The 27,755-nt window shown below is 46.5% G+C and overlaps 3 protein-coding genes and 1 non-coding gene across 5 annotated transcripts; 2 read left to right on the top strand and 2 right to left on the bottom strand.

Annotated features, from left to right (window-relative positions):
* Window positions 1-965: 965 nt before the first annotated feature.
* Window positions 966-3,703, bottom strand: LOC112879630 (elongation factor 1-delta 1). The gene is made up of 8 exons (XM_025943972.1): window positions 3,568-3,703; window positions 2,854-2,967; window positions 2,660-2,776; window positions 2,487-2,571; window positions 2,109-2,235; window positions 1,832-1,945; window positions 1,562-1,723; window positions 966-1,337 (listed from the first exon to the last, which is right to left on the bottom strand). Coding segments are annotated over exons 2-8 (693 nt in total). The 5' UTR covers window positions 2,940-2,967; window positions 3,568-3,703; the 3' UTR covers window positions 966-1,335.
* Window positions 3,704-5,637: 1,934 nt separating this feature from the next.
* On the top strand, window positions 5,638-8,362 carry LOC112879626 (transmembrane protein 87A-like). Its single transcript, XM_025943966.1, has 5 exons — window positions 5,638-5,933; window positions 6,033-6,981; window positions 7,073-7,168; window positions 7,700-7,836; window positions 7,927-8,362. The coding sequence occupies exons 1-5, from the start codon at window positions 5,749-5,751 to the stop codon at window positions 8,123-8,125; spliced, it is 1,566 nt and encodes a 521-aa protein (XP_025799751.1). The 5' UTR covers window positions 5,638-5,748; the 3' UTR covers window positions 8,126-8,362.
* A 684-nt stretch (window positions 8,363-9,046) lies between these two features.
* On the bottom strand, window positions 9,047-9,243 carry LOC112883658. The gene has a single exon (XR_003226913.1). It is a non-coding gene; the product is annotated as a U2 spliceosomal RNA (small nuclear RNA).
* A 136-nt stretch (window positions 9,244-9,379) lies between these two features.
* Window positions 9,380-14,567, top strand: LOC112879627 (pentatricopeptide repeat-containing protein At1g05670, mitochondrial-like). Of its 2 annotated transcripts, XM_025943968.1 has the most exons (4): window positions 9,380-9,784; window positions 10,217-11,163; window positions 11,259-12,764; window positions 13,572-14,567. In XM_025943968.1, exon 3 carries the CDS (start codon window positions 11,307-11,309, stop codon window positions 12,543-12,545), a length of 1,239 nt encoding a protein of 412 aa, XP_025799753.1. In that variant the 5' UTR covers window positions 9,380-9,784; window positions 10,217-11,163; window positions 11,259-11,306; the 3' UTR covers window positions 12,546-12,764; window positions 13,572-14,567. The 2 variants fall into 2 exon arrangements, with proteins under 2 accessions (XP_025799753.1, XP_025799752.1); XM_025943967.1 differs by having other exon boundaries at window positions 10,217-12,764.
* The last annotated feature ends 13,188 nt before the right edge of the window (window positions 14,568-27,755 follow it).

A 27,755-nucleotide genomic window follows, 5' to 3' on the forward strand; every position in this document is an offset into this window, starting at 1 on the left:
GGGGGTTCAGATGTTGACTGGCTGCTGAGAACTTAGGAGGGAGCGAGTTCTCTCTGCTGAAGATTTGGTATTAACATCTTCTCGTGAATTTGAGCGAGTTACCGTGAGGTAATTTGAGTGAGTTGCTAGGCGTAGGCTTCTGATCGGTGGCTGCGTGGCTTCAAAGGATGCATGTTTTACCTTAAAAAAAAGGATGCATCCAGAGTGGCTGACTGGGAAAAAAAGGATGCACTGTCTCCACAGATTCCGTGCAGACGTGTTTGTGTTTGCTGTTTTCCATTATCTAGGGGGAAAAACTTGCTTGAGATTTTGCTAGAGAAGGCACTTTGATACTCCGTACTGCTGCCCTACGATACAAGTAGCCTGTCACGGCATTGCTGGGCAGGGCGCGATACTTTTTGGCTTGATTATTGTGAAGAGGAATCATTTGTACGTTCTCAGCGTTTTCTTGTACTTTTGTTTTCTTCATTACCATGTGTTTTATACTCTTTACTGTTCATAATACCAGAACCGTTTTGCAGGGCAAGCCGGGACGGTCTCTAAATTTGACGGTGTGCAGCTGCGCTCATGCAAACTTTTCTTGTAATTTGTACATGGCAGATTTTAAACTTCCTTTATTTTTATGCTTCTGTATTCAGCAATATTGCCAAACTGATGCAAAGAACGCCGCTTCCCAGCCTGGATGACAAGTGCAGCAAGGTTGTCCTCCAGATCGCCCTTCCATGGCTGAAATAGTGAACATGGGCAGTCCTCAAGCTAAAGTTGGGAGCAGCTCTGTTGTTGCAATTAGCACGGCCAACTAGCCAAGCCAGCAACTAGTTATTCAGGCAATTCCAAAGCACAGTACAGTACTCGCTTCAGTTTACATCGATTAGATGGACAGATGCAGTGTGGCAGCTTAGCTTACTCAGTACCTCGCAAATACAATCGAAACTTAACGCCAAGATCAGGGAGTGGCGGCGAACTCAATGGCAAGGACTCGCGCGACAGCGGCACCGCACGGGTCCCTAGTCCATCGGCACCCCTCGGCCAGATGGACTCATCACATTTCACAAAGGTGGCCAGCCGAAAATATACAACCACCATCCGGCCAAAGGGCAAGTCAGGACAGGAAAGACAGGAAATACAAGAACAGTAGAAAAAGAAAGTTCAGCCAGATGGTCTTTCAAATTCAAGCAAATTAACCCTGGTAACAGTAACTGGTACACTTTTGACTAGGTTCCAAAAACCTCACAGGCAATAACCAGTGACATACGGAGCAGGCATAGTGATGCAAAACTCTGGATAAATTGGGCCGGTGCAGCGTCCATACCACACATCCGGCACACAGCAGATTTCTGCAACACAGCATGAAGATCAAAGGTTAGACCAACAGATCAAAAGCACAAAAGATAATGTAGGCCCTGAGGTTTCACAGCATTCAGGGCAGTAAAGATTACAAATGGAAGAGAAATGCACGACAATAATATGGGTAGACAAGCAACTTCTCGGAAACAAAGACATCCAAATAATGTCACTGCAGATGTATGAAATTTGGAGGTTCACGTGATGGAAGACTTACAGATCTTGTTGAAGGCAACAATGTCACAGCTCTGGACGTACTCGTTCACTGGCTCAGCGCACAGATGGTCCTCGATCAGAGTGTCAACAGAGACAAGGTCATCGACAATAGTCATCATGATCTGCAGCTTCTTGATGCCATACCCAACTGGGACAAGCTTGGCTGCAAAAGGGGTAGTAGGAATACATTTCAGAAACCAAACTACATGGCCAAACAAGTTTGACAGTCACTAAACTTCGTAAATAGGAAAACATGTGAGTGGTAACATACAAGCACCCCAGAGCAGTCCTTCCATCTTGACACTCCTTACTGCTTCCTCAAGCTTGGCCATGTCAGTCTCATCATCCCATGGCTTCACGTCAAGCAAAACTGACGACTTCCCAGCTGACAAGGTAAGTAAATGTTAGCACCAGGATTAGAAGTTCATGACTCGTGATTATGAAACATAGCTCCAACAGGTGGCAGCAATGTATCAATACTACGGCATCGACGGTTCATCTTTCCAAAAAGTTGTCAACACAGAGATAGATGAGAGGATCTGACATACATTCTTTCTTCTTGCCAGAAGCCTTGACAGCTGCAGCACGCTCTTCAGCAGCCTTCTTCTCCTCTTCAGTCTCCTCACCAAAAAGGTCAACGTCATCATCGTCGTCGTCATCGGCTGCAGGCGCAGCCTGCATTCAGAAAGTACACTTCAGTGATCAAATGGAGTAATACAGGGGATTAATACCAGTGTTAAGAGGAAATTAAACCAAAACAATGATAACTTTCATCAACAACAGTTTAAGCCCGTGATCAGCAGTTCATCACCAAATTGATTATGTGAGCATTCAATACTACTTGATAATTTTTGGTAAAAGAAAAGGAAACAGGACAACATTAAGGTCATTTGATAGCTTACAGAATAGAAGATCAAGAATTATACCGCTGTGTCAGCAACATCAGGTGTTGATGCTGATGGAACAGCAGATGACTCAACCTTGACACCTTGGCCCTCTGCAGTAACTCCACTGGAACAAGTACAGACCATTAAGCACATTCACACCTCACAATGCTCAACAGGACATGTAGAGAAAAAAGGTTAGCACAGGTGCATACCTCAGCCTCAAGAGTGCATCAATGTGACTGAACCACCTTGCGACATTGATATACTTGGATGAGGGAGCAGCAGAAAAGGAGGAGTAGACAGCCAAGTCATCCTTGGAAGCTTGGTAACTAGACAAAGATTAATACAGTGTAAATTCAGTGTAAAATATGTAACACGGATATGTAGGGTAGCCCCAGTCACATACCCAGTGATGTAGCTGCGAGTGAGAAGGTACTCGTCAAGCTTTTTAAGCCCTGCCTCAGAGTTGACGTTAGCGAAAGAAACCGCCATCTCCCCTCAAGAAAGTTTCACAAGTGATCTGTGGGCACAGAAGAGAGTGCTCTTAGAACAACTTGAAGAGCCCGATCATGATAAAAGTCTACCAATGAGCAATACATTAAGCATACTACGTACTGGAATGTAAAGCATAACCATGAAACAATTAGTTGTCAATATTTCTTGTTACAAAAGTTGATATTTAACCTGCAAGCAGCCCTAAACCCTGATCCTAAACCTATTCTGAAGCGACATAACTTCAGATCAGAGTTTCCTCAACAACTTATGTGCACCATGCTGCAGAGCACAAGCAAATACTCAACTAACAGCCAGCTTATCCGAACAGTATGAAAAAAGACCCGTAAGTGTGATATCCAATAGGTCACTAGGACAAGCAGAATTCTATAGCATCCAGGACAAATCCAGGACCCTAGAACTAAACTCAATCCAACCAATTATCCCAGGTGCGGACCCAGCATGGAACACGGGTGTACACATGTACACCCGATAATTTTTCCAAACAAAATCGAATCTAGTGGGTAAAAGATCGTAACTGGGTCAGATCCGAATACGAATAACTTATATTAAGGTTTGACGTCCTCTGTTTCGCACAGCAGGAAGGGAAGAGAAGGGGAGGGCATACCTGGTGGCCGCGGAGGTGACGACGGCGCCGAAGGGGAGACGGGAGAGCAGCGCGCGGCGGCTGCTGTGGAGCTGGGGAGAGGGAAGACGAGGGTGCTAGGGTTGGAGCAACACTTTTTATATTGGGGAGGCGTGGGATCGGGCTGGCTTGTTAAACGGGCCTTGTCCGGGCCGCCGGCGTGCCGTGCCACATTAGCGGCCCAAGAACGGCCTGATGCGCCTTGTCGCGCCCAAATACTCGTTGAATTTGCAAATAGGACCCAAACAATAGTGGTGGATCGTTTGCTAGTTGAAACTCAGCAAGATGCGCATGGTTAGGTCGTCAGCCAAACGGGACGGGACGTCTCAAGACTGTCTGGTTTCCTGCCAAACCCTGGCGTGGTTTTCCACCCAGCTGACCATCCACACGCACTTGTTTTCTTTTTCCAGCGAGTTGGCCAGACCACTCGTAAGTTTCTCCTCGAGCCCGTACGCGCATGATTTAATTCTTTAATTGGTGACTAAATCGACCTTGACCCCGTACGTGTCCGCACGGGAGGGCGCGATTAGTGAGGGCGGGCACGTGATGATCCCCGGTGACACGGCACGGCGCCTCAAATTCAGCTCGGCGCTAGCTTTCCCATGAATCTGCAGGCGCCGCGTGCACGCTTGCTGAGGCCACAGGTAGAATGCTTAAACAAAAAACATTGTCAAAACTCGCGATCTCCGAGGTCTTCTCGAGTGGAAGTGCTGGTGTTTCTTCGCTCGAGGCACCAAGCAATCTGCATCACAGGAGATGCAGGTCGTGGGTTGGGGTGTACGTGCCCCCCTGTATCAGAGACAACTAGACAAGACTATCCCGTTGCATCTTCGATGCCCTCCTTCAGCCCACGACATACCGGGGATCCTTTCCATATATAAGCATGTGGGCAGCTTTAGGTTTCAGTAGAATGTTGTTTATCCAAACCGCTAGCAGTTGGTCGTTTTACAGCTAATCATCCATTTTCCATCGACACAAACTCAAAGTGAGAGGCGTGCTGTTATCATTTACAATTAGTAATCAAGGTGGAAGGTGTTCCATGATATGCTTTCAAGTTTCTAGCATAGCAGTAGATGCTCATTTACTTTGATATTGTTAAATCGTCTATTGGTATTGTTAAGTCTTATATTGTCAAAAATAAATCTAACCATTGGCTTATCATTCACCAATTGTCTGTTGCGACTAAACATGAAGTCAATAAACAAAATACTTTTCTCCAGGACCTTAATTATTTTATCATAAAAGTTTTGCCTTTTTTTTATGAAATAGGAGGGGTCCCCCACCCCTACTGGTTATATACTAATTAAAGAGAAACAAACAAAGTTCCAACAAAGGGTTTCATGAAACAAAGAAAATAAAAAAGATTATAACAGAGCTTCTAGCCATAAAGGAATTGCTTCTTTGTGTTTCGCTTTTGCTCTAAGAATAACCAGAGCAAAATCACTCTTAAAGTGCCTCCTATAGGCATCAGGGTGCGGTTGTATGCCTCTGAAGATGTAATCTAGTTTTAGATTAGAACGGAAAAATGGTATATTTAGTTTTAGATTGCATAATAACTTATAGATGAATCACGAAGTTAGCCCAAGCTTGGTGGTTCCATTGGCATTCCTAAGTTTTCCATTTGGCATCTCATAGTTAAATTCCCTAGGCAATCCTAGAAGATTTATTCGCATGCCCCAAATGTTTAGTTTATCCATGCATTTGCTAAAACAATATCCTTCACAATCTTGGAAGATTCACTTATTTTCATAGATGCATAGTGCGTCACGAAATAGATAATTTCAAAGCAAATCTTGCATGCCACTCAGTTTGGGCTCATCTCGCTTGTCCCATTTGCTTTGTTTTCTCATGCATTTCTGTCCAATTTCATCATTTGGGCACGGAATCCTGGTCACTGTTCCCTTTGTTGCGTTCCTCTGTTCCGTGGCAACGGCTTTTGGGCGTGGACCTAACAGTTCATCGCTTCTCCACGTCAAAGTCTCCGCTTCCGTTCTTCTTCCACTCCACTCCTCCCCTTGAGATCCCACCTCTCCTCCCGTATTTCTATCCTACTCAACTCGGGTGCTCCAGTCAAGTGCCGGTGCGCCACGAGCACGCAGACGCGCGCAGCAAGCTAGGCAGGGGCACCTCCTCTCTTGCCGCGCGCCACGGACGACGCCAATAATGGCCTCCTCGAGGCTCGCCCACGTCGTGGTGGCCTTGGTGCTAACGTCGTGCGCCCTCCTCTGCGCCGACGCGTCGGTGCACGATTACACCGGCGAGCGGTTCGTCGGCTCCAGCAACGCCTTCGTCCTCCACGGCGGCAGCGAGGGCGTCTACGCCACCTTTAAGGCCGGCGCGTTCATCCGGTGCGTATGGACCGACGGCGGAGGATCGATTCAGTGTTTCTTTGGGTTATCGGGGAGGCGATTGCGAGTTTTGACGCTGTGGTTGCTTGGTCGTTGCAGTTTCGAGAAGGTCGCCTTCAGGAGGACGCCGGAGTCCGCGGCCGCGGCCGAGGAGGACGGCAACCGCACGGCCACGGTCACGGCGGTCATGTTCGAGGCCGGCCACCGCGACGCCGTCGGGGGCACGGACGTCTCCGGCGAGCGAGCGCTCTGCTGCACGCCGGACATGGCGAAGCTCGGGGTGTGCACCGAGGGAGCGGTGATGCACCGCGCGTGGAACGCCACCGGCTGGCCCAAGGTGCTCTCGGCCTCCTTCCTCCCGGGCGGCCTCGAGGCGGCGTTCCCGGACGAGACAGTCGCCGTGTCGCGCACCGGCATGTACACCCTCCTCTTCGTCCACTGCGACGCCTCGCTCACCGGCGGGCAGGTGGCGGCCGCGGGAAAGACCATCTGGAAGAACAGCCGCGGCTACCTCCCCGGCCGGATGGCGCCCCTGGTGCCCTTCTACGGCGTCATGTCGCTGGCGTTCGCGGCGCTGGCGGCATACTGGTTCGCGCAGTACGCGAGGTTCTGGCGGGAGGTGGTGCCGCTCCAGAGCTGCGCCACGCTGGTGATCGCGCTGGGGATGGTGGAGACCGCCACGTGGTACTTGGACCTCGCCGAGTTCAACGAGTCCGGCGTCCGCCCGCGCGGGGCCACGTTCTGGGCGGCCACCTGCGGCGCGCTCCGCGGCGTGGTGGCGCGCGTGCTGGTGCTGACCGTGGCCATGGGCCACGGCGTGGTGAGGCCCGCGCTGGCGGGGCTGAAGAGCGCCAGGGTGGCCGGCCTCGGCGCCGCGTTCTTCGCCGCCGCGGAGGCCCTCGAGGTCGGCGAGAACGTCGGCACCGTCAGCGACCACTCGCCGTCGCCGGCGAGGAGGCTGTTCCTGGTGCTCCCCGTGGCGGCCCTGAACACGGTGTTCGTGTACTGGATATTCAGCTCACTGTCCAGAACTCTGACCAAGCTCAAGGTGAGTAGCACTGAGGCATCTCAGAATGTTTTCTTCAGGTTTCTTCAGTGATCCCAACAGAATTTCGAATTGTAAATCCATTTTTCTGTAGGCGAGACGGATGACGACGAAGCTGGAGATGTACAGGAGACTCAACAATGCATTGATCATCGCGGTGGCCGTGTCGCTCGGCTGGATCACATTTGAGGTAAACCACACCAAGAAACTTGGACACCCCCTTTTTGTGTAAGCAGGAGTGTGAATTCATTCAACCACCATTCCTGCCCAGTCGCTCACTGCTTTAGAATCGCACCGTTCAGCGTCTGTTCTTAGCAAAGACGACTCTATTGAGCACTGCGCAGCCTCAGCCAGAGCCTGACCCTTCCTGTGGAACCGTCGATCTTGCAAATTTTTCTTTGGATCTTTGCTCAGAATGTTCAGTCCGTCACTCCCATCAACCCAGCTGCGACTTTTATCGATCTGTCGCGGCCACTGCACTAAATGTTCCCAGGGTATATGATCGACAGCGAAAGAACATTTTTTCTTGTAATTGAGATAATTCTGAATTCTAATGCGCATGGTCTAAGTTACTGATCAGACGATGCCGTGGCCTAAGGGTCATTTCCCTGACCAGAGAATGCTCATCCTATTCAGTTGCAAAAGAAAACGTCATTGACAGTGACAATCTGAAAAATTGAAGCGGTTACCAGACGGCCTGATCATCTCAATGCGCGTGCAGATCCACTTCAAGTCGACGGAGGAGTACAACGAGCGGTGGCGCGCGGCGTGGGTGATCCCGGCGGTGTGGCAGCTCATCTCCTTCTCGCTGCTCTGCGCCATCTGCCTCATCTGGGCGCCCTCGCAGAGCTCCACGAGGTAAACTGAAGGCTGCTGTGGCTTGCAGCGACATCACCCAATACACAAGAGGGCATCATAATACTAATGGCGGCGGGCTTGCATTTTCAGGTACGCCTACTCGGAGGAGGAGGAGGGCGAGGACGTGGACCGTGACCTGGAGGACACGCGGCCGCTGATCAGGCCCGGCCCGCTGTCCTACGTGGACACCTGGGCGATCTCCGTCTCGCAGGACGCTACCAAGATCATCCTGCGAACGGACTCCGGCGTGTACGCCAAAGCCGCCGGCGACGGAGGCAAGCGGGTGTAAGCTCCAGGAGCTGAGGATGCCTGACGGTTTCGTCGTAAGCATGTTGCGTTAGAAACTACTTAAAAAAAAAGCTTCCCACACACTGTAGCACGGAGGAGTTTGTTTGCACAGGGGAAAGGGGAGCGAAGGGGATTCTGCCATGGCCGTAGCAGTTGCTGCTTGTACAAATTCGGCACTCGCTTCTTGGATAATCCTGTGGGTGCACTGCAACAACGCTGCAATTGCAGAGAGTGAGCAGCATCTGTCTCTGCATCTGTATCAGCTCGCGTAGCTTCAATGTCCGTCTCGCACGGAAGCCTGCTGGCCTACCGCGCGGGAGGATCCGCCGGTCAAGTAGCCCGGTGGAGCGCGCGTGCGGGGCGGCGCCGCGCCCATGACCGGCAGCGGCGGATCGTGCAACGATGCGTTCGTTACTTCGTTTACCGAACCTGAATACGTGTCTTGTGCCTACTGCATTCACTCCCCCTGCGCATAAATTTCCGCGTGAGTTCTTAGCATCTCCACCGCCGTCAAATTGGGTCATTGACTCATTTCCATGATCACCTGATGGTCTGTGTTTCATTTACCAAACACCACCCCAACTAGCCGTTTCCTTTTTTTTTTCCATCACCACACAAATTGGAGTCTGAAACTAGGCACGCAGATGCAGGCATGCAGCAACGTATTCATTCCCCTTCTCCATGTCCTTTCTTATTTTTTTTTCTTTGGCCGAATTAGTCGCACCTGTGGCGAAGTCATCGTCTTTTCGGCGTTTGGTTCCCCGAGCACCGGATCTTTCATCAGTGCTCCGAATAGAACTCAGCTGCAGAAGGATGTCTGGGCCGTGGGTTTGGCACGGTGTTAGAAAGAAAGCGGGCCGAGCCCAACAAAATACTATGGACTTGGACCATGAGGTCCAATTAAATTTTTATTGCGAATTGGTTGGGGTGCGCCAGGCTCGGGCTGTAGTGCAACGCCCGAGCGACACTCGAGGGCCCCAGTGGCAAGCCACTGTAATGGACCCTCCCCCACAAAAAATAAATTTAATATCGAAGTGGGCACATGGCCCACATATCAGATATTAAACTGATAAGAACAGATACTACACTTGATCTTAGCCAAAAGGCCGAGAAAGGTATGAGTCGCTCCGATGCCCTGGGTCTCGTTTTATAGATCTCCTCCGGCTCCGCTCGCTCTAACCCGCCAAGGTGGTACTAAACTGAAGCACGCACAGGCACAGCGCGCAGCGCATCGCGTACTCTTTTCCGTCACTTGGGCCGTTTGGGCTGGCAATTTGGCGGAGCGTTAGGGCCCAGGAATGGTGGTAGCCTGTCCTTCGTTTGCTTCCTCGCACCCCAACTCCGTCGCCGCCACAGCGGCGCTATTTGGCCGTGCCGCCGCCGGAGTTCGTCTCTGTCCCACGCCGTCCTCCGTACTCCGCTTTTCTCCAGCCGTGCACGTCGACGAGGGTGAAGAGCATCCGGGGCGGGAGGGGAGCACTGAGCAGGAGCCTGGGGGCTGCAGCGGAGCGCCGGAGCAGGCCGTGGGGCGTGCGGAGGCTCTACGGAGAATACTGGGGCCGCTACCACCTCGCGCTCGTGGCAATCCGTGACGCCGTAGAGCCCTTAGCCTCCTGCCTCTCTGACCTCTCCATCGAGTTTAAGGGGCTTGGCTCAACAGGTGCTAACTGTCTGCCACTGGAATATAGTGTTCTATATTTGTAGTTCTGTATGCAGCAGTTTAACACAACGACATGCGCCTTAAACATTTAGGTTAAGAGCCGCAACACCGTGATCGATGTAAGTTTGGGTGGTTAGTTGTACCTATCTTAGGTTACCTGCAGTAATTATCTCAGTATTTGTCCCAAATTTCCCATGGTCGGCGAGAGGTTTCAGAACTTGGTTCTCTATTCCCTAGCGAGAATTTTGTTATGTTGCTTGTTCACCTAGTCTTAATCTAGATGTACTGCTGTTGAGAAACTTCTATGCTAGCTACATGGTTTTTAGTAGTATCTGAAGGCTGAGTCTCTTGCTTCAGAAGTGACTTTGGTAGTTGGTACAACGTATAACTTATGGTTTATAGTGATTATGTCTTTTTTTTTGTTTCTTGCAGGAGTGTTTGATGTAATCTGGAAGCTGTGACCTATTATCTCTCAGTTGGTCCTTTCCATCGATATATCAAGTAATATTTCTCCATGAAGTGTAGTTTATGCACAGTTCATTCCTGCTTCTGCTGCTACTGTAAATGTAAGGAGGGGGTCGGCTTCCCTCGTCTATGCGCCGGGCAGTCCAAGGGTTCCTGCGGCTAGCCCTTGCAATCAGGAGCTCTACCCCCCAGTGTTGCGTCTTTCCTCTCAGGCCTGTTGCTTGAACAGCTCAGATAATGAGGAGCCCAGTCGGAGTTCTGCTTATGTTGATTATAGAAGCCAGTGTCTGCTTCCCTCGATCACGCTAGCAGTGGGGACTTCAAACTGGGATGCTGCCAGAAATATAAGCTTCAGGGAGTGTGTGAGATTATATGGGCCATCTCAATCAATTGGTCTGTTTGCATTGCTTGTGCAGTTGTTCTTACCAAGGAGAATCAGAGAAATCTGGTGCTTGATTCAGAGCATTGTTGATTATTGTGGAAATACCGGACAGGAGTTGTTTGAGTTGGCTCCTATGTTGGTCAGCAAATTGGGTGGGTCAATGACGCTGTTACAAGTTTATGCTGCAGTCATCCGGATTTTGTTAGAGTTGTCAATGTTTGAGGACGCTCTTCTCACTTACATTGAGGCCAAGAAGGTTGGTGTTGAGCTACGTTTGTGCAACTTCTTGCTGAAGTGTTTAGTCCAGGGGAATCAGATCGTGTATGCAAGGAGTTTATTTGATGACATGAAGAGTTCCGGTCCTTCACCAAATGTCTACTCTTATTCAATTTTGATGAGTATGTATACACATGGAGAGAGGTTATGCTTAGAGGAAGCTTTTGAGCTTCTTCGTGAAATGGAAACTAATGGTGTGAGACCGAATGCTGCAACCTATGGAACTTACCTCTATGGGCTTTGCTGTTCCAGACAGGTAACATCTGCATGAGACTTTCTCCAAGATCTTTGTCAGAGAGGGTGCCCTTGCAACACTTATTGTTTTAATGCCGTGATTCATGGTTTCTGTAGTGAGGGTCAGGTTCACAAAGCCATAGAAGTGTTTAATGGGATGAAGAAATGTGGATTTCTCCCGATGCCCACAGCTATAGCATATTAATTGATGGGTTTTGCAAACAAGGGGAACTATTGAAAGGTTATGACATGCTTGATGAAATGGCAAGAAAGGGAATCAGTCCTAACCATGTGAGTTATAGTTCACTTTTGCACGGTCTTTGCAAGACTAGAAATGTTAATCTTGCGCTTGGGATTTTCAAGATGCTTAAAGATCAAGGTTTCAAGCATGACCAGATAATGTACAGCATCCTTTTTCATGGCTGTTGCCAATATTTAGATCTAGATATCGTCAATGATCTTTGGGACGACATGATTCATCATGATTTTGCTCCAGATGTTTATGATTATACCAATCTGATCTATGCATTATGTAGACATAGATACCTTATAGAAGCATTGGAAGCATTTGAACTCATGCTTGAGAATGGGGTAACTCCCAACATTGTGACATGCACAATCCTAGCTGATAGCTTTAGCAAAAAAGGGATGATAGGTGAGGCCTTCCTATTCCTTGATAAAGTACATCAGTCACTGGGAATTGCCCCCAACCTTTTCACATACAAAGTTATTATCAAAGGCCTTTGCAAGACCAACAAATCGGACAACGTTTGGGAAATTTTTGCAGACATGGTAAAAAGGGGACATGTTCCTGATGCTACCCTCTACAGTATTATTATTGATGGTTTTGTGAAGGCTTTGGAGTTGCAGGAGGCTTTCAGGCTGTATCATAAAATGTTAGATGAAGGGATAAAACCTACTATTTTTACAAATACTAGCCTCCTAAATGGGCTGTGCCATGATGATGGACTTCCTGGATTTAGGAAATTGATGAGGGATATGATTGGGGAGGAACTGGTACTTGACAAGATTTTGTGCACATCTATTATTGCATGCTATTGTCGACGTTCAAATATGAAGGCCGCCATGGAAATGTACAAAAAAATGGAAAGCTATGGTTTATCACCAGATGCTTTTGTATATACTTGTCTAATTAGTGGTTTTAGTAAAGTTCGTGCGATGGATGGTGCTTTCTTGATGATGAAAGAAATGGAAAAAAGGAATATTAAACCTACTGTAGTAACCTATACAGCAGTCATAATTGGATACCTTAAAACAGAGGATGAGAAACAAGCTTTTAAGACGTGCATAAGTATGCGTCGGGCAGTCATTGTTCCGGATGACAAGCTGAGTTGTATATTGGGCCTTGGCAATGGCAGGGATGATTCTGATTATTATTCTTAGAAAGCAAAGGATGTAACATAGATTATCAAACAGAGCTTTATGAACTTATCAAGGGGCTCCTCTGTGATGGTGATGAGCTCACCTAGTGTGGAAAAATATTGGCTACACTCTTTTCCTCTGCTTCCACACTGCTATCGGATGAATAAGAAACAGAAATGAAGTAACCTGAAAGTGACAGTTTAATCCATGGACAACACCTGGAGGGTGCAATCATTACAGGTAGCCCATTGCTTTGTGCATGTGTCTAATATAGGATATTAGACTGCATTTTAGAAAATCACCTTTTTTACCTTATCAAAAGCCAATTTAAACTTTGGGTCGCATCAGTTCATATGTGTCATCTCCATCCTTGAAATTTGTGCTGGTTTCCTAGTTTCATATTTATAAAGATGTCCGCTAGTCAATTATTTCCTTCCACAACTGCTACAAGATTCGTTACATTCAATCATGCTATTAGTTCAAAAAACACTTTCCTGTAACTTTACTATCTATACTACTCGTAAAGGCATGAACTTGGCAGATCTGTAAGATTGCAACAATCCATTATCCATCAAATAAATCCAATGGCTGAAATTTAAAGATGTTCCCCACCTGAAATCATTACCATTCCATTAATCAGTTTAGTGCTTGATTGGTTCACCTTCCCTGCATTCTCATCCTCTGCGAGAGAAAAGAAAAATTACATTCTCTCTGGCGTGCCCCCTTGGGATTCTGTCTCCTGTAGGCTGACATGTAATCTCCCTCACTGCTGCATAGAACACTGCGCGGTGGCTGAAGCTGCCACTTGGCTGAAGAGGCAGCATGCTCCAGGTCACCGCTGAAGGCGCCACTCTGTTTACAAATACATTTATAAATATAATTGTTTGGTAGAATTCGCATGAAGTTCGTCATGGTGCCTATAAATATGCCGCAGAAAAACTTAAAAATGCATTGATATTATTCTGCCTGAAGGAACTTAAGTCTAGGAATCAAAATGTTCTTTCTGTGAAATGTTCACTTACTGTGATATATTCCAATACTCTGCAGCTTAGGCTTTTGAGAAGCATCAAGCATGGTTGTTACTCCATTTGTCCGGCCTATTGATTAGGACTTCAGAGTTGCAAGCAAAGACCAACAGCAGTCTATGGTTTGAGTTATCTGCTTCCTAGACTGACCATCAACCAATCTGGAAGGTACAGAAGCTCCCTCGACCTATACCACCAAAGGTACAGGTTTCTGCTGGAGACTGCTGCATGGTTTCCGACCAATTTGGCACATTTTACATATGTGGCATATAGAGATCCTGGGAGCTGTGTCACCTGTGGAACATTAGGGGATGCATCTACAATGCTTTGGTTAGGAGCACTTATGCCCAGTTGTTTTCGAAGGAGCTGTACACATACTAAGGTGCAGAATTTCCCCATCTACAGCCAAGATCTTGCTTGAAAGATATCCTGGATGATTATTATTGTTCGGTGCAGATGTGAGCTGTGTTCCTTCAGAATATGGGCAATCTGGACTGCCAGAAATGAAAATGAAGCATGGCGTGAACGGAAGGAGTGTAAGCTGCTGTCAAATGGGTTTGGGAGGCAGCTGCAGACTCGCTGAGTATGATGACAGCTATGCCAATCGAAAAATAAGAAGCAAGATGGTGAAGTGCAGTGGGGACCACCAAAGATAGGGGAAGTGAAAGTAAACACAGATGGGGCATTTTCTTTGACCAGCTCATTCACAGGGGCGATGAATGTCATCATTTGAGAGTGCAGGAGAGGCCCCTCGTAGGCTAACTCATGCTGGCATGATAATGTCCTGATGTGCTAACGGCGGTGATGCTCACTTGCGGGAACAGGAATGCAAGGTGCAGAATTAGTTGAATCTGAATAGGTCCCGTCCCGGGGGTAAGGGTTCGGGGGTTTTCTCAACCTGCGTGAGAGGTCTTCTCTTAGCAAAAATCTGAGGGCCGTCATACCTCCTGCAGGCCAAGTTTTTTTTTAATTCCGGTGAGGAAGTGGCATGAACAAGAAATAAATAAATCAGAAATAAGTAAACTCTTATGCTGAAAGAATTCCGAGCGACGGCAGTAGCTCTCCCGTCTATACGTACCGCTAGCTGACGTGTGTACTCGGGCTTCTGGTTTTTACCGTGCGTGATGTCAACATGCTCTTTTTCTCCAACACTGGTTGTTTTCCTTGCGGCATGCATCCATTCTGGACCTCTCATTCAGCATCCTCATGGGCTATGCCTCCGCACGAATCGTTAGTGCCCGCTCAATATTTCCTTGACTACTGCCGGCCCAAAAGCTAATCCTGCTGCGCCATTGTCTCTCCCTTTTCCCCTCTTCTTCTATGTAGGTTCCGCAACAGCTTTTATAATTTGGTTCGATACCAGTGCGATCCCATCACCGGGCGCGGCGAAGCGCGCTTCCTTACCTAGTCAGCATCATCATGGTGTTTTCATTATTTCAAGATTTAGTCTGTGAAGTCCTTCAAATGACATGGTAAATGCTTGTGCTCAATAGACATCATCAAGCTCCTCGGCCCTGTGTTTGATAACCATCTTTGTATTTCCCCATGTAATCTGTTTAGTGCTATATAATAAAAGCTGAGCTGGGCCTGTTTCTTAAAGAGAGATTATTGAAGTCAAGCTTTTGCATGATCTTGCTTCTAAAATATATAATCAGGAGCGAAGCTAGAGCATACAGGATCCAAGTGCACACCTCAATATAGACATGTAAAAGCAATCCTGTACCTTGTAAAATTTAGATGCTAATCACTGAATCTTTATTTTTCTCTTGAGCCTGTTTCTTTGCCCTGTATGAAAATCCGTTTTCGTGTTTAAACTAGAAAACTTGGGCGTGGCAAATGACCTACTAAATAATTTTGTGTGTGGTCGAAGAGCTTTAAAATTTGATGGAGAAACTATACAGGAGTGCGTGTTTAATCGAATATTTGTAATTGTACCTCATAATTAACTTAACAATTAGTTAAACAACATCTATGCACAATGGGGCTATATATAGGAATGTGCAATCAAAATAAAAACAATCTTTGGTATTATCCAGCTTACAAATGTCGTAGTTGGACATGTAGTGATAAAGAAGAGGTACAGCATATATTAAAAAACTGAGATACTGGAGAAAGACTAAGAGAGATGAAATTTGCAGACTTTCTGAAAGCCCTATTCATTTATAGCTTGATCTCTCTTGGGTATCTACTTCATTCCATGGTATGTTCTTCCATGTCATCTTTGTCTCTCAAAGTTGGGAAATGGTGTTAGTTTCAGCAGCTCAACCTCAAATCTTAAATAATAGTTGATATAGTTATAGCAACTGATACTTTACCAAAGACAAAAAAAATGAGAAATTAGAATTGAAACTATATAATCTCCAAATAGTGCATAGCAGGGAACTATCATTGATGCAATCATCATTCAGCATAAAGGTTCATGATAGTTATCTCTGCAAATTATCAGAAAATTATATTAAAAATAAACCGAAGGTCATCTAATTGCAAATATAAAATTTGACAACAATGATTTATTGGCCTTCTAGAGATGTCAAACTTCCATACCATCTAGTTTTAAGCCAGCAATCCATGTCTCTGAGTTACTACTGAACTAATTATCTTAAGTTGTCGTAATGTTTTGTCAAATATCTAGATAACCTATTTTCTGGGGAAAATTGGAATTATACCATCAAAAGATCCAAACTTTAGATATATACTATCAAAAGAATCAACTATAAATATATACCATCAAAAGATGACACTTCTTAGAATCCTACCGTATCTGTGAACTCCACGTTACTTATGACCATGGTACCCTAGGCTGAGCGTCTTCCTGAGTGGGTAACTAAGCTTATGTGCAGTGGCAGAACTCTCTTTATTACGCAACAACTAAAGATGGCAACGGGTATGAAATATCCGAAATATCCGCGTACCCGAGGATACCAAACCCGGTGGGCGTGGATACGAGTCTGGATCTGTGCCCGCAGGTACGGGCGCGGGTACAACTCTAAACCCAATGGATATTTTCTAACGGGTTTAAAAAAATGATACCTGAACCTGCAAACCCGCCAGACCCGCTGACATGTGGGCCCGAGTACCCTTATATATATACGAATTTAGGGTTTCACAATTTCACTTCCCAGCGTCCAGCCGCCTAGGCTCCAAGCCGCCAGCCCTCGGCCCCTGTCACCAAGCCATCCGCCGGCCGCCCCCATCCGTCGGTCACCGCCCCTCCGCCGGCAGCCGCCCATCCGCCGGTCGCCCCCGTCCGCCGCTCATCCGCCGGTCGCCGCACCTGCGCCGGCCACCGCCCATCCGCCGGCCCCTGTCACCAAGCCGTCCGCCGGCCGCCGCCCGTCCGCCGGCCATCCGCCGGTCGCCGGCCGCCGCCCGTCCGCCGGCCATCCGCCGGTCGCCGGCCGCCGCCCCTCTCCTCCTCCTCCGGCCTTTGCGCCACCTCGCTCCCTTCCCCCTCCTCCCTGTGCCGCTCGGGCTTGGCGCCGCCGTCCGGCCGTGAACATCCTCCCTCCGCCAAGGCGTCACGACCACGGCCCGCGCTGAGCGCCCTCTCCCCTTCCTCCACGCTGCCGCCTGCCGCGCCTCTCCTCCTCCTCTGACCTGTGCGCCGCCTCGCTCCCTTCTTTTATAAACAAGCCGCCTGCTCTGCTGAAGGTATATTTTTGGATATGGTCTGGATCTGTGCAAATTTCTGGTGGATCATTGATTCAAGAGATCCTATTGGGAGCAAAATAATATGCCTTGAATTTTGATCCTATTGGGAGCAAAATAATATGCCTTGAATTTTTCAGGTACCCTTTCTAGTCTAATAGATCTAAACATTCTGAGATGAGCAGTAATTCTTGTTAATTATATTACCTGCTTGATGCTCTGTGGACCAATTTCTGTGGACAGTGGACCTCTCAATCTCTATTCATTCTTTCTTCAACTTTTGCAGGTTTAATGAGCTCCATTATTTGTGATTCTACATTGGTGATTGGCTGATAACTTCTAATTATTCTCTTTCTACAAATAAATAACTAACATTGAATTTGGTCATAAGTCATTCTCTTGTTATCAGATAAGCTTCCAAGGTTGCTGCTATATTGCATCTTCATTTCCTTTAAGTTACTGTAATTGTGACTTGTATAAATCTTTGTTGGCTTAGCCTAGTTCCTTTTTATTAAACGAAGCTAGTAGGCTGCCAAAATAATATATTGACACAGAATGGATAAGAAATCATGAACTCACCATGTAGATGCACAGTATGCTTGATTTGCATGAGAATGCCTATGCTAGATATGATTGGTCTTTTAGCTAGATATGCTTGTTCTTTAGCTGCAGTGCATTGAATCACTGATGTACTGATCTGAACATGTTTATTGTTCTACAGTTGCAATGGCTAGTAGCTTCCAAGTTCCAGATTCCCAAGCATCAGGTGCTTTAATGGCTGCGGCTGACACAACAGAAGATAATGTTGTGCACATTTCGGATGGGGAGGAAGAAGCTCCTGCTGCTCCTTGTAAAAGGAGAAAACTTTATTCTAAAGTGTGGAATGACTTCGTCCAAGTGTGTGTTGATGGAGAATGGAAGGCCAAATGCAACCATTGTGGCAAGAAACTTTCAGCCATCTCAAGGAATGGTACAACCCATCTGAAAACCCATCTGAAATCTTGTCCTTTAAATAATAAGAAGCTAGGAGATAAAATCAAAGTAATTTGCGGTTTGGAACCACTGAAAAAGGGGCAATGACTGTAGAAAATTATATGTTTGATCAAGAAGTAGCTAGGAAAGCTCTTTATTCCATGATCATATTGCATGAGTACCCATTGTCCATTGTTGATCACCATGATTTTCGTAAGTTTGTTAGTGCCCTACAACCTTTATTTAAAATGGGTACTAGAAACACTATTAGAAGGGATATAATGCATTTCTATGAGGGTGAGAAAAGAAAAGCTAGGATATTCTTGCAAAAGACCAATTGCCGTGTTGCTGTTACAACTGACCTTTGGAGAGCTGATAATCAAAAAAGAGGCTATATGGCTATGACTGGATATTTTATTGATGACTCGTGGACGCTTAAAAGCTGCATTTTGAGGTGATTATCTTTTTTCATGAATTGTTGCTTGCTGTTCAGATTTTAAATTTCTATAAATTATGAACTTTACAACTGAACTATTGCTTTATTATGTGTAGGTTTATGTATGTGCCATGCCCCCACACCGCTGAAGTTATTTGTGATGCATTGCACAAGTGCCTCCAGAGCTGGGATATTGATCGGAGGTATCAACCGTGACTCTTAACAATTGCAGCACCAATGATAGTATTATTGGCTTAATGGAGACAAGGCTTGGTGCAGCTAATATGCTTTTAAGAGGTAAATGGCTGCATATGCGGTGTTGCGCACACATTCTCAACCTCATCGTCAAAGATGGCATGGGCGTCATTGGAAGTGCCATTTCAAACATCCGAGACAGTATTGCTTATTGGGTTGCTACACCAAAGAGGTATGAAAAGTTTGAGAAAACAGATTTAGATGAAATTGTTGAATTGGTCAAGAAGTTGCAACTAGATTGCAAAACTAGATGGAACTCAACCTATATCATGCTTAGAATTGCTATACCCTATAGGAAGATTTTTGAACGTTTGGATGAGCTTGATAGGAACTATGTTTGTCTACCACCAAATGATTGGATATTTGCTAGTATAGTTTGTGAGAAATTAAAATTATTCTATGACCTCACTGAGTTGTTTTCTGGGACGAAATATGTGACAGCCAACCTTTTTTCCCTAAAGTATGTGAGATTAAACTTAAGATCAAATCTTGGGAGCATGATGAGTATGAAATAATTAGGGAAATGTCTGCTGCTATGATAGAAAAATATGATAAGTATTGGACTGATATACACGGTCTTATAGCTGTTGCTGTCATTCTTGATCCACGTCTTAAGATGACAATGTTACATGCTTGCTATATTGCCCTTTTTGGTGAAGAACGTACTGAAATTTACGTGACAGAGGCCTATGAATTGCTATCTGATTTGATGAAATAATACCATATTAAAGAACAAGACTTTGTTAGTACATCATCGAGTGGTGCTAGTTCTTCAGTTGATGCAGCTGGTGTGTTGTCTATTTTTAAAATTCTTGCTGCAAATAAGAAGACTACTAGCTTTGTTAGAAGTAAGAATGAGCTAGATCGCTATTTGGATGAAGAAACTCTTCCTCATGATGAGAATGAATATTTTGATATCCTTGGTTGGTGGAAGTTGGAGGGGACTCGGTATCCCACTTTGAGGCAAATTGCTCGTGACATCTTAGCTATTCCAATCACAACGGTAGCTTCTGAAGAGCTTTTAGCACTAGTGGAAAGGGTTTGAATGAGCATCGCAGTCGTCTTACTCCTAAAATGTTGGAGGCTTTGATGTGTGGCCAAAGTTGGCTTCGTCACGCTCTTAAATGTAGTACTGTACTAGAATGTATTTTTGATATAAGACCTATAAACTGTGGCTATTAATATATGTAAAACTTGTTTTTAGATGACGGTGATGAAAGGTTCAATAGCTTCTGGTCATGTCTTGAAGAAATTCAAGAAAAAATGAAGGCAGATTCTTGCATCAGCACCGGTGATTCCGACTAATGATTTCTAATATTTGCTTGGCTCAATTGGATTTTTATGTAATAATGATTTTGAACACGGACTCTTGTATGGATGTATGCATTTGTTTCTATTAATGTGTGATGTACCATGTATTCATGCATGAGACTAGTTCATTTATTTGCTCAGATTTGTTTATTTTCTTAAATAAATGGTGTTTACTAGCTGTTGAATGGTAATGTGTGCTTTATTTCTTAAAGCTTGCGGGTACGCGGGCATGCCCGCGGGTACGCGGATATCCGCGGATAGCGGTTACGGGCGTGGTTTTGTGCCCATGGCGGGTTGTGGGCGCGGGTGCGGGTACGAATTTTAGTTCGCGGATACGGATTTATAAAGTTACTATCCGCGCGGATTTTACCCGTTGCCATCCGTAGCAACAACAGAACATGAACTTCTCTGCTCCTCTGGTCCTACCCGTTGCTCCACCAGAGTTACTCATTTATCTCCTTATTCCATCTTGCAAATGCACTTGCTGCTCCTGCCTCCATCTGTTTTCTTTTGAGAACCGCAAAGCAAAATCAAAGTAAAACTTGGAAGCAACTTAAGTTAGGTGGAAGGAGAGGGAGTATCGGCCACTCAATCGGCACGACACCGGAGCGTCGATAGGAAGATGCGCCACCCACTACCGAGGAGCGGACCAGCGAGGGGAGGGCAGGGGAGGGAAGAGGAGGCGGCCGTCGCCGCAGAAACCACTGGGTTTCTAAATTTTAAATTGCCAATCAATATAACTGCTAAGTCTAGATTTTGTATTCACCAAGTATATGTGAAATGTGAATTTGTTATTTTCATTTGTTATTTCTTCATAGTAAAAAAGCGCAAACTTTACCAACATCGGTTCATAATAATTTAAGATGAAAACACAACTATAATAGTTAATATCTAGATTAAGAGGCAATCACTTGCTAAAATATTGGACCAACCTTGGAAAGTTTAGCAAGGATATGTCAGGAAAATCCTGATATGTACATGGATTAAAAACTAATACCAGCCAATTGATTCATTTTAGTACTTGGGCAAGTAGTTACAAGGAAAAAATAACAACAATATTGCTATTTCTCATCAGGTTACCCACAGAAGTAATATTCAAATCATCAGTCTATTTGCAGTTAAGCTAACCAATTGTTGATGCTAAATTAAAAAGTAGATATCCAATCAGTAATAAAAATATAGTAGCCTAATAGGTATCATTGACGTCACACTGCCCCCTTGGTGATAGGAAGATGAACTTTTATATGCTGCTTTGAAAAATTAACAACGAGATAGATCTAGTATATGAGTTATAAATTAATGGAGAAGATGGTTTGCATCTGCATCTGGAGGGGGAAATTAAAAGATCTAAGCAAACACATACTATATATAAGTGAGATTTTAGTCTATTACCACGAGAGATGTTTTGCTTTGGAAAGTTCCAGTAGATGAAAGGTCGCATGGAAGAAGTGAGAAGTGGATAGAAAGCACCGGTCGCCGTCTTGACTACACCTCAGACTTGTATGTGGCGCCGCAACATTCCGTCGAACGGGTCATAGGCTCATGGCACGGAGGTGTGCGACACCCACATGCTGCCGGGTTGCTCGCGGCTGCTACAGTGCTACCTGGTGCCGCCGAGACCGAGAGCCCGGTGGCAAGGACGAGGAGAGATGCCGCTGCCGGCTGCTGCCCGGTGTTCTCGCGCTGCGCGGCAACATCGGCCGTCTCTTGACGCACGCTCACTTGCTCTCGTAGTCTCGCTTCCCCAGCCCCCTGCGGCTGCGCGGCGTCGCGGGCTGCCATGCTGCAAGGGGGGGGGGGGGGGGGGGGGGGGCACCGTAATGCTTCTCTTCTCGATGTCGCTGCGCTTCTAGGCCTCTCGCGTTGCCAAAGGGGCTAGCTCGTCACTACCGTTGCTACTTGCTCGGTCGCCCATGGCACCTGTCGGCGGAGACGGAGCTGGCCGAGCTTACCCCGCGCCGCTGTGGGCTCAGCATCCACCGTCGCTGCGACAAAGGATGGGCGATGGTCGATGGACTACCACCACGCCCGCGACCCCTTAGGCTCCTCCTTCCCGCTCATCGCTGGGCTGCCGCCATCCGCGAGCGCATCGGCGGAAGCGTCGCTCGATCTCTCCCGAAGCCAACGCGTTGCGTTATCCCGGAACCCAATCCTTTGGCCGTTCAAGCATGATCGAATGGCCGAGAAACGGAGGCGACGTGGCCCAATAAAATCGCACGGTTTGATCCCAGAATTTGTGTTTAGAGATATGAACAGTGCATTTCGAAGTGCAAATTTTGAGACATTCAGATTGTAGATTAGGAATACAAGTACCAAGGATGACAGGTATCTTCTAGCAAAACCGAAAGTTCAAATTGAGATGACACTTGAGGCATATAGATTTGCTGAACATTTTGTCTATTTCTTTGTAAAGTAGGATGGAGCATTGGAATGCAAACATGAAAAGAAAGAGATAAGCCTTAAAACTAGTTGAGAAATCACTTGGTGTAGGATTTACCACTTGGCGTCATATACTATAATTTTCGATTTTGGTCATTTCCATTGTAGGATCATGGAAAGATATGTTGATAAAAGATGGTCATGAAGCAACCATTGCAAGGTGTTGCGATTGGCCAGCCATCTACCAACATCACAGATGTATTCCCTCTATCATGCCTGCCTTGATGACAAAGTTTTCAGGAAATTAGGCATAGCTGTTTTCCATTCTGGTCTTGCAAGTGTATCATGGTGCTTTGATTCAATTCCGTTCCATAAGATTACCTTTTATTTTCCATACTGCAGTATATTGGAAGGTTATCATCCACGAACCACGCTGAGCAGGCGTGCCCGGCTTGTGAGCCGCAGCAGGCCGGAGGTGGGAGCAGCATTGGTCTCGCGCAACCAAACACTTGGGTTGCACGCCACAATTGACTCAACTTTTTCTTTCGCGAGTTTTTGGCCGTCGCTGGAGAGCCTGGAGGGAGCCAGAGGGTACAGGGACGTATCCGGGCTCCATGTGGCCGTCTCCATCGGCAAGATCTCGCCTGTCCCCTGCACCCATGCTTTCCAGCTTCCATCATGAGCTTTGATCGCAAGTGACCGCACAGGAGCTCGCGCCTTGTGTGCTCTGGTACACGGATCACATGATTGCAACTGCAAAATGTTCAGATACCGATGGTGATTTGTGCGCGGCCTGCTTTTAGTAGCCTCCAACCCTAGCCTTTCTTGCCTGTGAAGCATCCGGCATTCAGGCTAACTGGAGCTTTGCTTCATTTGGTCATGTACACATTACAGATTTTTCAGATTTATCTTTTCACAAGAAAGAATCAGCTAGCATGTTCTAAAACACCCTTCGTCAATGAACCATACCCGGATGCATCTTGTGCACGGCAGTTTGCTTATCTTTAGGAGCTGCCGAGCTGGAGCCCAGCGACGCCAGGTGTAACACGGTTCCTGACGTGAGTCCTGTGTCTGATGGGCAATCATACCGCTACTCATATCCTAATTCCTGTCACTGCAAGTTTCTTTCTTTTTCTTGACAAAAGAACAAGATTAGCAGATCCGAGCAGCTCGGTCTTTCTGTTCACACGCTGTTTCGGCCTTTCTGTTCACATTCTGTTTCCCTGCACCGTGGCGTTCTCTCTTCAGACTGCACATTTGCCATCGCTTTCTGCACAATAGCGCCCTCCTTTTCCCTGATTTCTTTTTTCTTTTTGCGAAGATCCTTTGCCCGATTTCAACAGGGTGACGGCTGACAACTCCTACCGGCCACAAATACATCTGAGAGAGAGAGAGAGAGGAGAAAAAAAAATCTCTGAGTCACACGTGTCTCCAAGACATTTGTGGGCTTAGCAGCCGTTCAACCAGTACTGTTGCGCACGTGTCTGATCCGCTCTTCTCTTCCACTCTCCTCGCACGACCACCAACGTGTCCGTACCACGAGCGGCAATTGCCCAGCGCTCTCCAGAGACCACTTGGCAGTTGCTGAGTGAGCAGCTACCGGCCATGGCATTCAAGTAGGTCAGGTACTACACCACCACGACTCCACGAGACGAAGCACCAGTGGCCAGCAGCTGACAAGGACTCGTCCTGAGTCCTGACCTGCCGCTGCAGTGGAGGCCCGTGTGAAACTCGAGCGAGCGCCGATCTTTCCCGGCCCGCGGGCCCACGGACAAGTTGCGGTGGCGCGGCGCGGCTCCGGCCGGCCACCGCGCACTGCACGGGCGCTGACACTGACGGTCAATTTATGGATCAACCGCAGCGACGCCGGTTGGAGATTTTCCAGGATCTCTCGCGCAGCGTACGAGCTGCAGGCGGCCACAGAACAGAACAGCAGCGTCACGGCCGCGGTGATTTGATTTGCGGCCGCGCGCGCGCAAATCAGCTGCCGGCGAGCGGTACATCGTGCACAGGCCGCGACGCGGGTGTTGCGTTGGCGCCAGCCGCCAGGCGCCACGCCGGGAAAGTCGCCGCCGGGGCCTCGCGCGTGCTCGCGCACGCGGAAACACTCGCTAGTGGGCGGCAGCGCGAGGTGGACGACGACCCCGGCCACGAGAACGAAGTCGCTCCCGTGGCTCGCTAGAAGGTCGTCCGACTTGTTTTCCTATGCGTTTGGGTAATTTTACTACTGTATTTCCTTTTGAAGAGTTGATCTTCTAGTGTCTTTGAAGACATCTGTCTAAAAATCCAGCCAGGATTGCGTAACCACAGTTGAATTTACTAGTAATGTGAAAGTTTACCAGTCAAGTTCCGACTGGACTGATCGTATGGGGGGCAAAAAGTCTCGGTCTATGCACACAGATGGCCGCCAGGTTTTCAAGAACGAGTCAACTACGGAGGTGCGGAGATCTTGTACCACCGGCATTTCAGCTCGATCATGGACTGTGGAATCCGGAGCATGCAACGACCATGCATGTGCCTAGGTCACTGTCATGGAATTGTCGCTCAGTTGGTAGTGGTAGCTCTGTGCTTTGCATTTTTGAATGCACCATGTGCTTTGGGGTTAATTGAACTTGAAGATCGCCTAGTCGTAGGCTCGTAGCACCCACTGCTAGAGAAACCACCACCCTCCAGCCTAACTTCCATCTTGGAAAGTGACAGTACTGAAATACTATCTTTGGAACGATGCAGATTCAGAAGAGTCTTGTAGGAAATGTCGAGTCCTCACATGAGCAAACCCTTCTATTTCCCCTGTGAAAGCGCATTAAAAAATCTACTGACCATTCGACGATTACTATTCTTGAATACTACAGGCACTGTATTTTAAAGGTTAGTAGTCTGTATGTCTATTCTTCATCGTCTGAACTCTGAACAGCAGGTTGATTCGGGAACAGGTGAGAACGGTCAGACTTCAGAGCACAGTTGGATGTGAAGGAGACACTTGGACAGAGACTAGGAGAGCCGGCCTGGAGCACACTAGAAGTAATCAACAGTTAGTGGGGGTTTCTTGCAGACAACGAAGACCAGGGTTACCTAGAAGTCATTATCAACTATCCACTTGTTTATGACTAATAATGCCAAAAGATAAACATATATACAAGATCGACGCGCATACATACATGATGCTTCTGCGTGGTGCACGTACTAATCAACAATTAGATACTAGAGATAAATGAGGCCTTCTTTACTCCTTTTAAGGAAGCAAGTGTGCCTCCTTTGGCTCATTAAATACGCGATTAGTACGATCTTAAGATATTGCACCCTGTCATAGTTGCTGTCTGCCTTCGCCTCACCCAAGCCAATGCAGGAGGGAGAAAATATGCTGCAAGTTTTTATCAAAGATGCTGCGGTTTGTCGTAAGAAAATTAAAGTGGCTGCGTATCGGCGCTCTTGGCTTGGTTCATGTATGCGTGCAACACGAGCTCCTTTTTTTATTGTGATGGACGCCAAGTTGTTCTTCGTCGTCAATTCCATGCCTCGTCTTTGTAGCTTGTCAGGAAATTTGGTTTAGTTTCCCGCGGTTTTGCATTGCCCGGTAGTCCGGTTTGCGATGTTGATCAAGTCATAAGTTAAAGTCTTCCAAGCCTAACCAATGCATGGAGCTCACACCATGTTGTACCCATGAGAAAACAACATTCGCCAAATTGAAAAAGGAGAATGAGTAGCTCACCAAATCTTTTAAATCAGCTCTCAAGGGATGTTCACATCAACATTACAATGCAACGGTTACTCGGAAATGCTAGCCCTCGGTAATTCTTTTTAAGCACGAGCCCAGACATTGGAGTGGAGCATCACTCTCGCGCGTCACTTTCCTTTGAGCACAATATATATACTAGAGATCTGAAAGCTACTGCTGGAAGAATCGTGGTCGAGTGAAAGGAGCACAAGAAAGCAACACAAAACCAGCAACAATGACCGAGCAGGAACGGCCCAAATGCAAGTGGGAGCAAACAACGGCGGAAACTAATCGATCGTTGGGTCGATCAGTCAGCAGTAGCGCTGATAGATTAACACTGACCACAGCAGATTAAGAATGCGGCAAAGAGGTGGGTAAAACAGTAAAAGTATTATCCTTTAATTCCCTGCCACTCGCACGCTTCCAACGTCTCCAATTTAATTCAGATTAGTAACGGTGCACAATACTTATCATGGGATGATTTACTCATTTACAGGATATTTGACCAAGCCGCACCATGCAATTTTGCTGTATTTTTATATTTTTTAAGAACCTTTTTGTAGAAAAAAATACATATAAAAAAAAGAAAACCACGCTGGGATGGGTACAAAAGAATTTCACCTGACAAAGATAGGATGAAAAGGATGGTCGCGGTAATAATATTCACATGTCACAAGGTACGAAGAGAGCAGGAAGTTTCATGGTGAAAAAGACTATTTTTTTTTCTTTAGAGGACCGTGGTGACAATGAACATAGTCATATCCTCCAAAAGGTGGGTTAGGTCCATTTCTATCACCTCCTGCTCCTCAGGGCATGTTGAGGTTTTGCTTCGGGTAATTTATTTACTTGATTTAGCTCTTTTTGAAAAAAAAGGTGGCAAGGACTCAGAGCCTATATATGCCCCTGTGCCCCTATGTATTACCTCAGCATGTATCTTTTTATTTAAATAGTTTACACGGTCTAGAAATGCTTCACTTTTTTCTATCAAATAGGTAATAGTTTACGTGAACTATTAATGTAAAGAAAAGCTCTTCCTATTAATGTCAGAAAATCAAAGAAGAAAACAATACAATGCTTCCGCGAGTACGATTCGTCCTATACTTTGAATATTGTCCAACTTTCATCACAGCCTGACTTCCTTATAAAGCCTTAAGGGTCTAGATTAAATGACAAAAGTTAGGAAAAAAAATTAGCATATAGTGCAACAATTGCCTAAAATTTTAAATTACACGCTTACTATAGTTACATTGAAGCCACTGCTATGCAACAAAAAATTCCTTGCTAACTCTATTTAGTAAGGCTAAAGCAGCAAGCACCCCCAAGCCCAACCTAACCTGCTATAAGCCGCTGAACCCAACCATAGCCGCATAATTAACTGTAAAATCTCTCAAAAGTAATTGTAATAGAAAAGAAAAGATCCAAAAGAAAAACCACATGGTTAATTGACCATGCCTGGTCCTACAACACACTGCTACGAGCACGGCCGTAGC

Source organism: Panicum hallii, chromosome 2 (genome assembly GCF_002211085.1).
Source record: "Panicum hallii strain FIL2 chromosome 2, PHallii_v3.1, whole genome shotgun sequence".
Lineage (NCBI taxonomy): Eukaryota > Viridiplantae > Streptophyta > Magnoliopsida > Poales > Poaceae > Panicum > Panicum hallii.

Coding starts and splice junctions, on each gene's coding strand:
- LOC112879630 (XM_025943972.1), bottom strand. CDS start 2,939: ATGGCGGTTTCTTTCGCTAACGTCAACTCTGAGGCAGGGCTTAAAAAG. Junction 2,777..2,853: donor ACTCGCAGCTACATCACTGG/GTATGTGACTGG, acceptor ATCTTTGTCTAG/TTACCAAGCTTCCAAGGATG. Junction 2,236..2,486: donor CTGATGTTGCTGACACAGCG/GTATAATTCTTG, acceptor TTCTGAATGCAG/GCTGCGCCTGCAGCCGATGA.
- LOC112879626 (XM_025943966.1), top strand. CDS start 5,749: ATGGCCTCCTCGAGGCTCGCCCACGTCGTGGTGGCCTTGGTGCTAACG. Junction 7,169..7,699: donor TCGGCTGGATCACATTTGAG/GTAAACCACACC, acceptor ATGCGCGTGCAG/ATCCACTTCAAGTCGACGGA. Junction 7,837..7,926: donor CCCTCGCAGAGCTCCACGAG/GTAAACTGAAGG, acceptor TTGCATTTTCAG/GTACGCCTACTCGGAGGAGG.
- LOC112879627 (XM_025943967.1), top strand. CDS start 11,307: ATGTGGATTTCTCCCGATGCCCACAGCTATAGCATATTAATTGATGGG.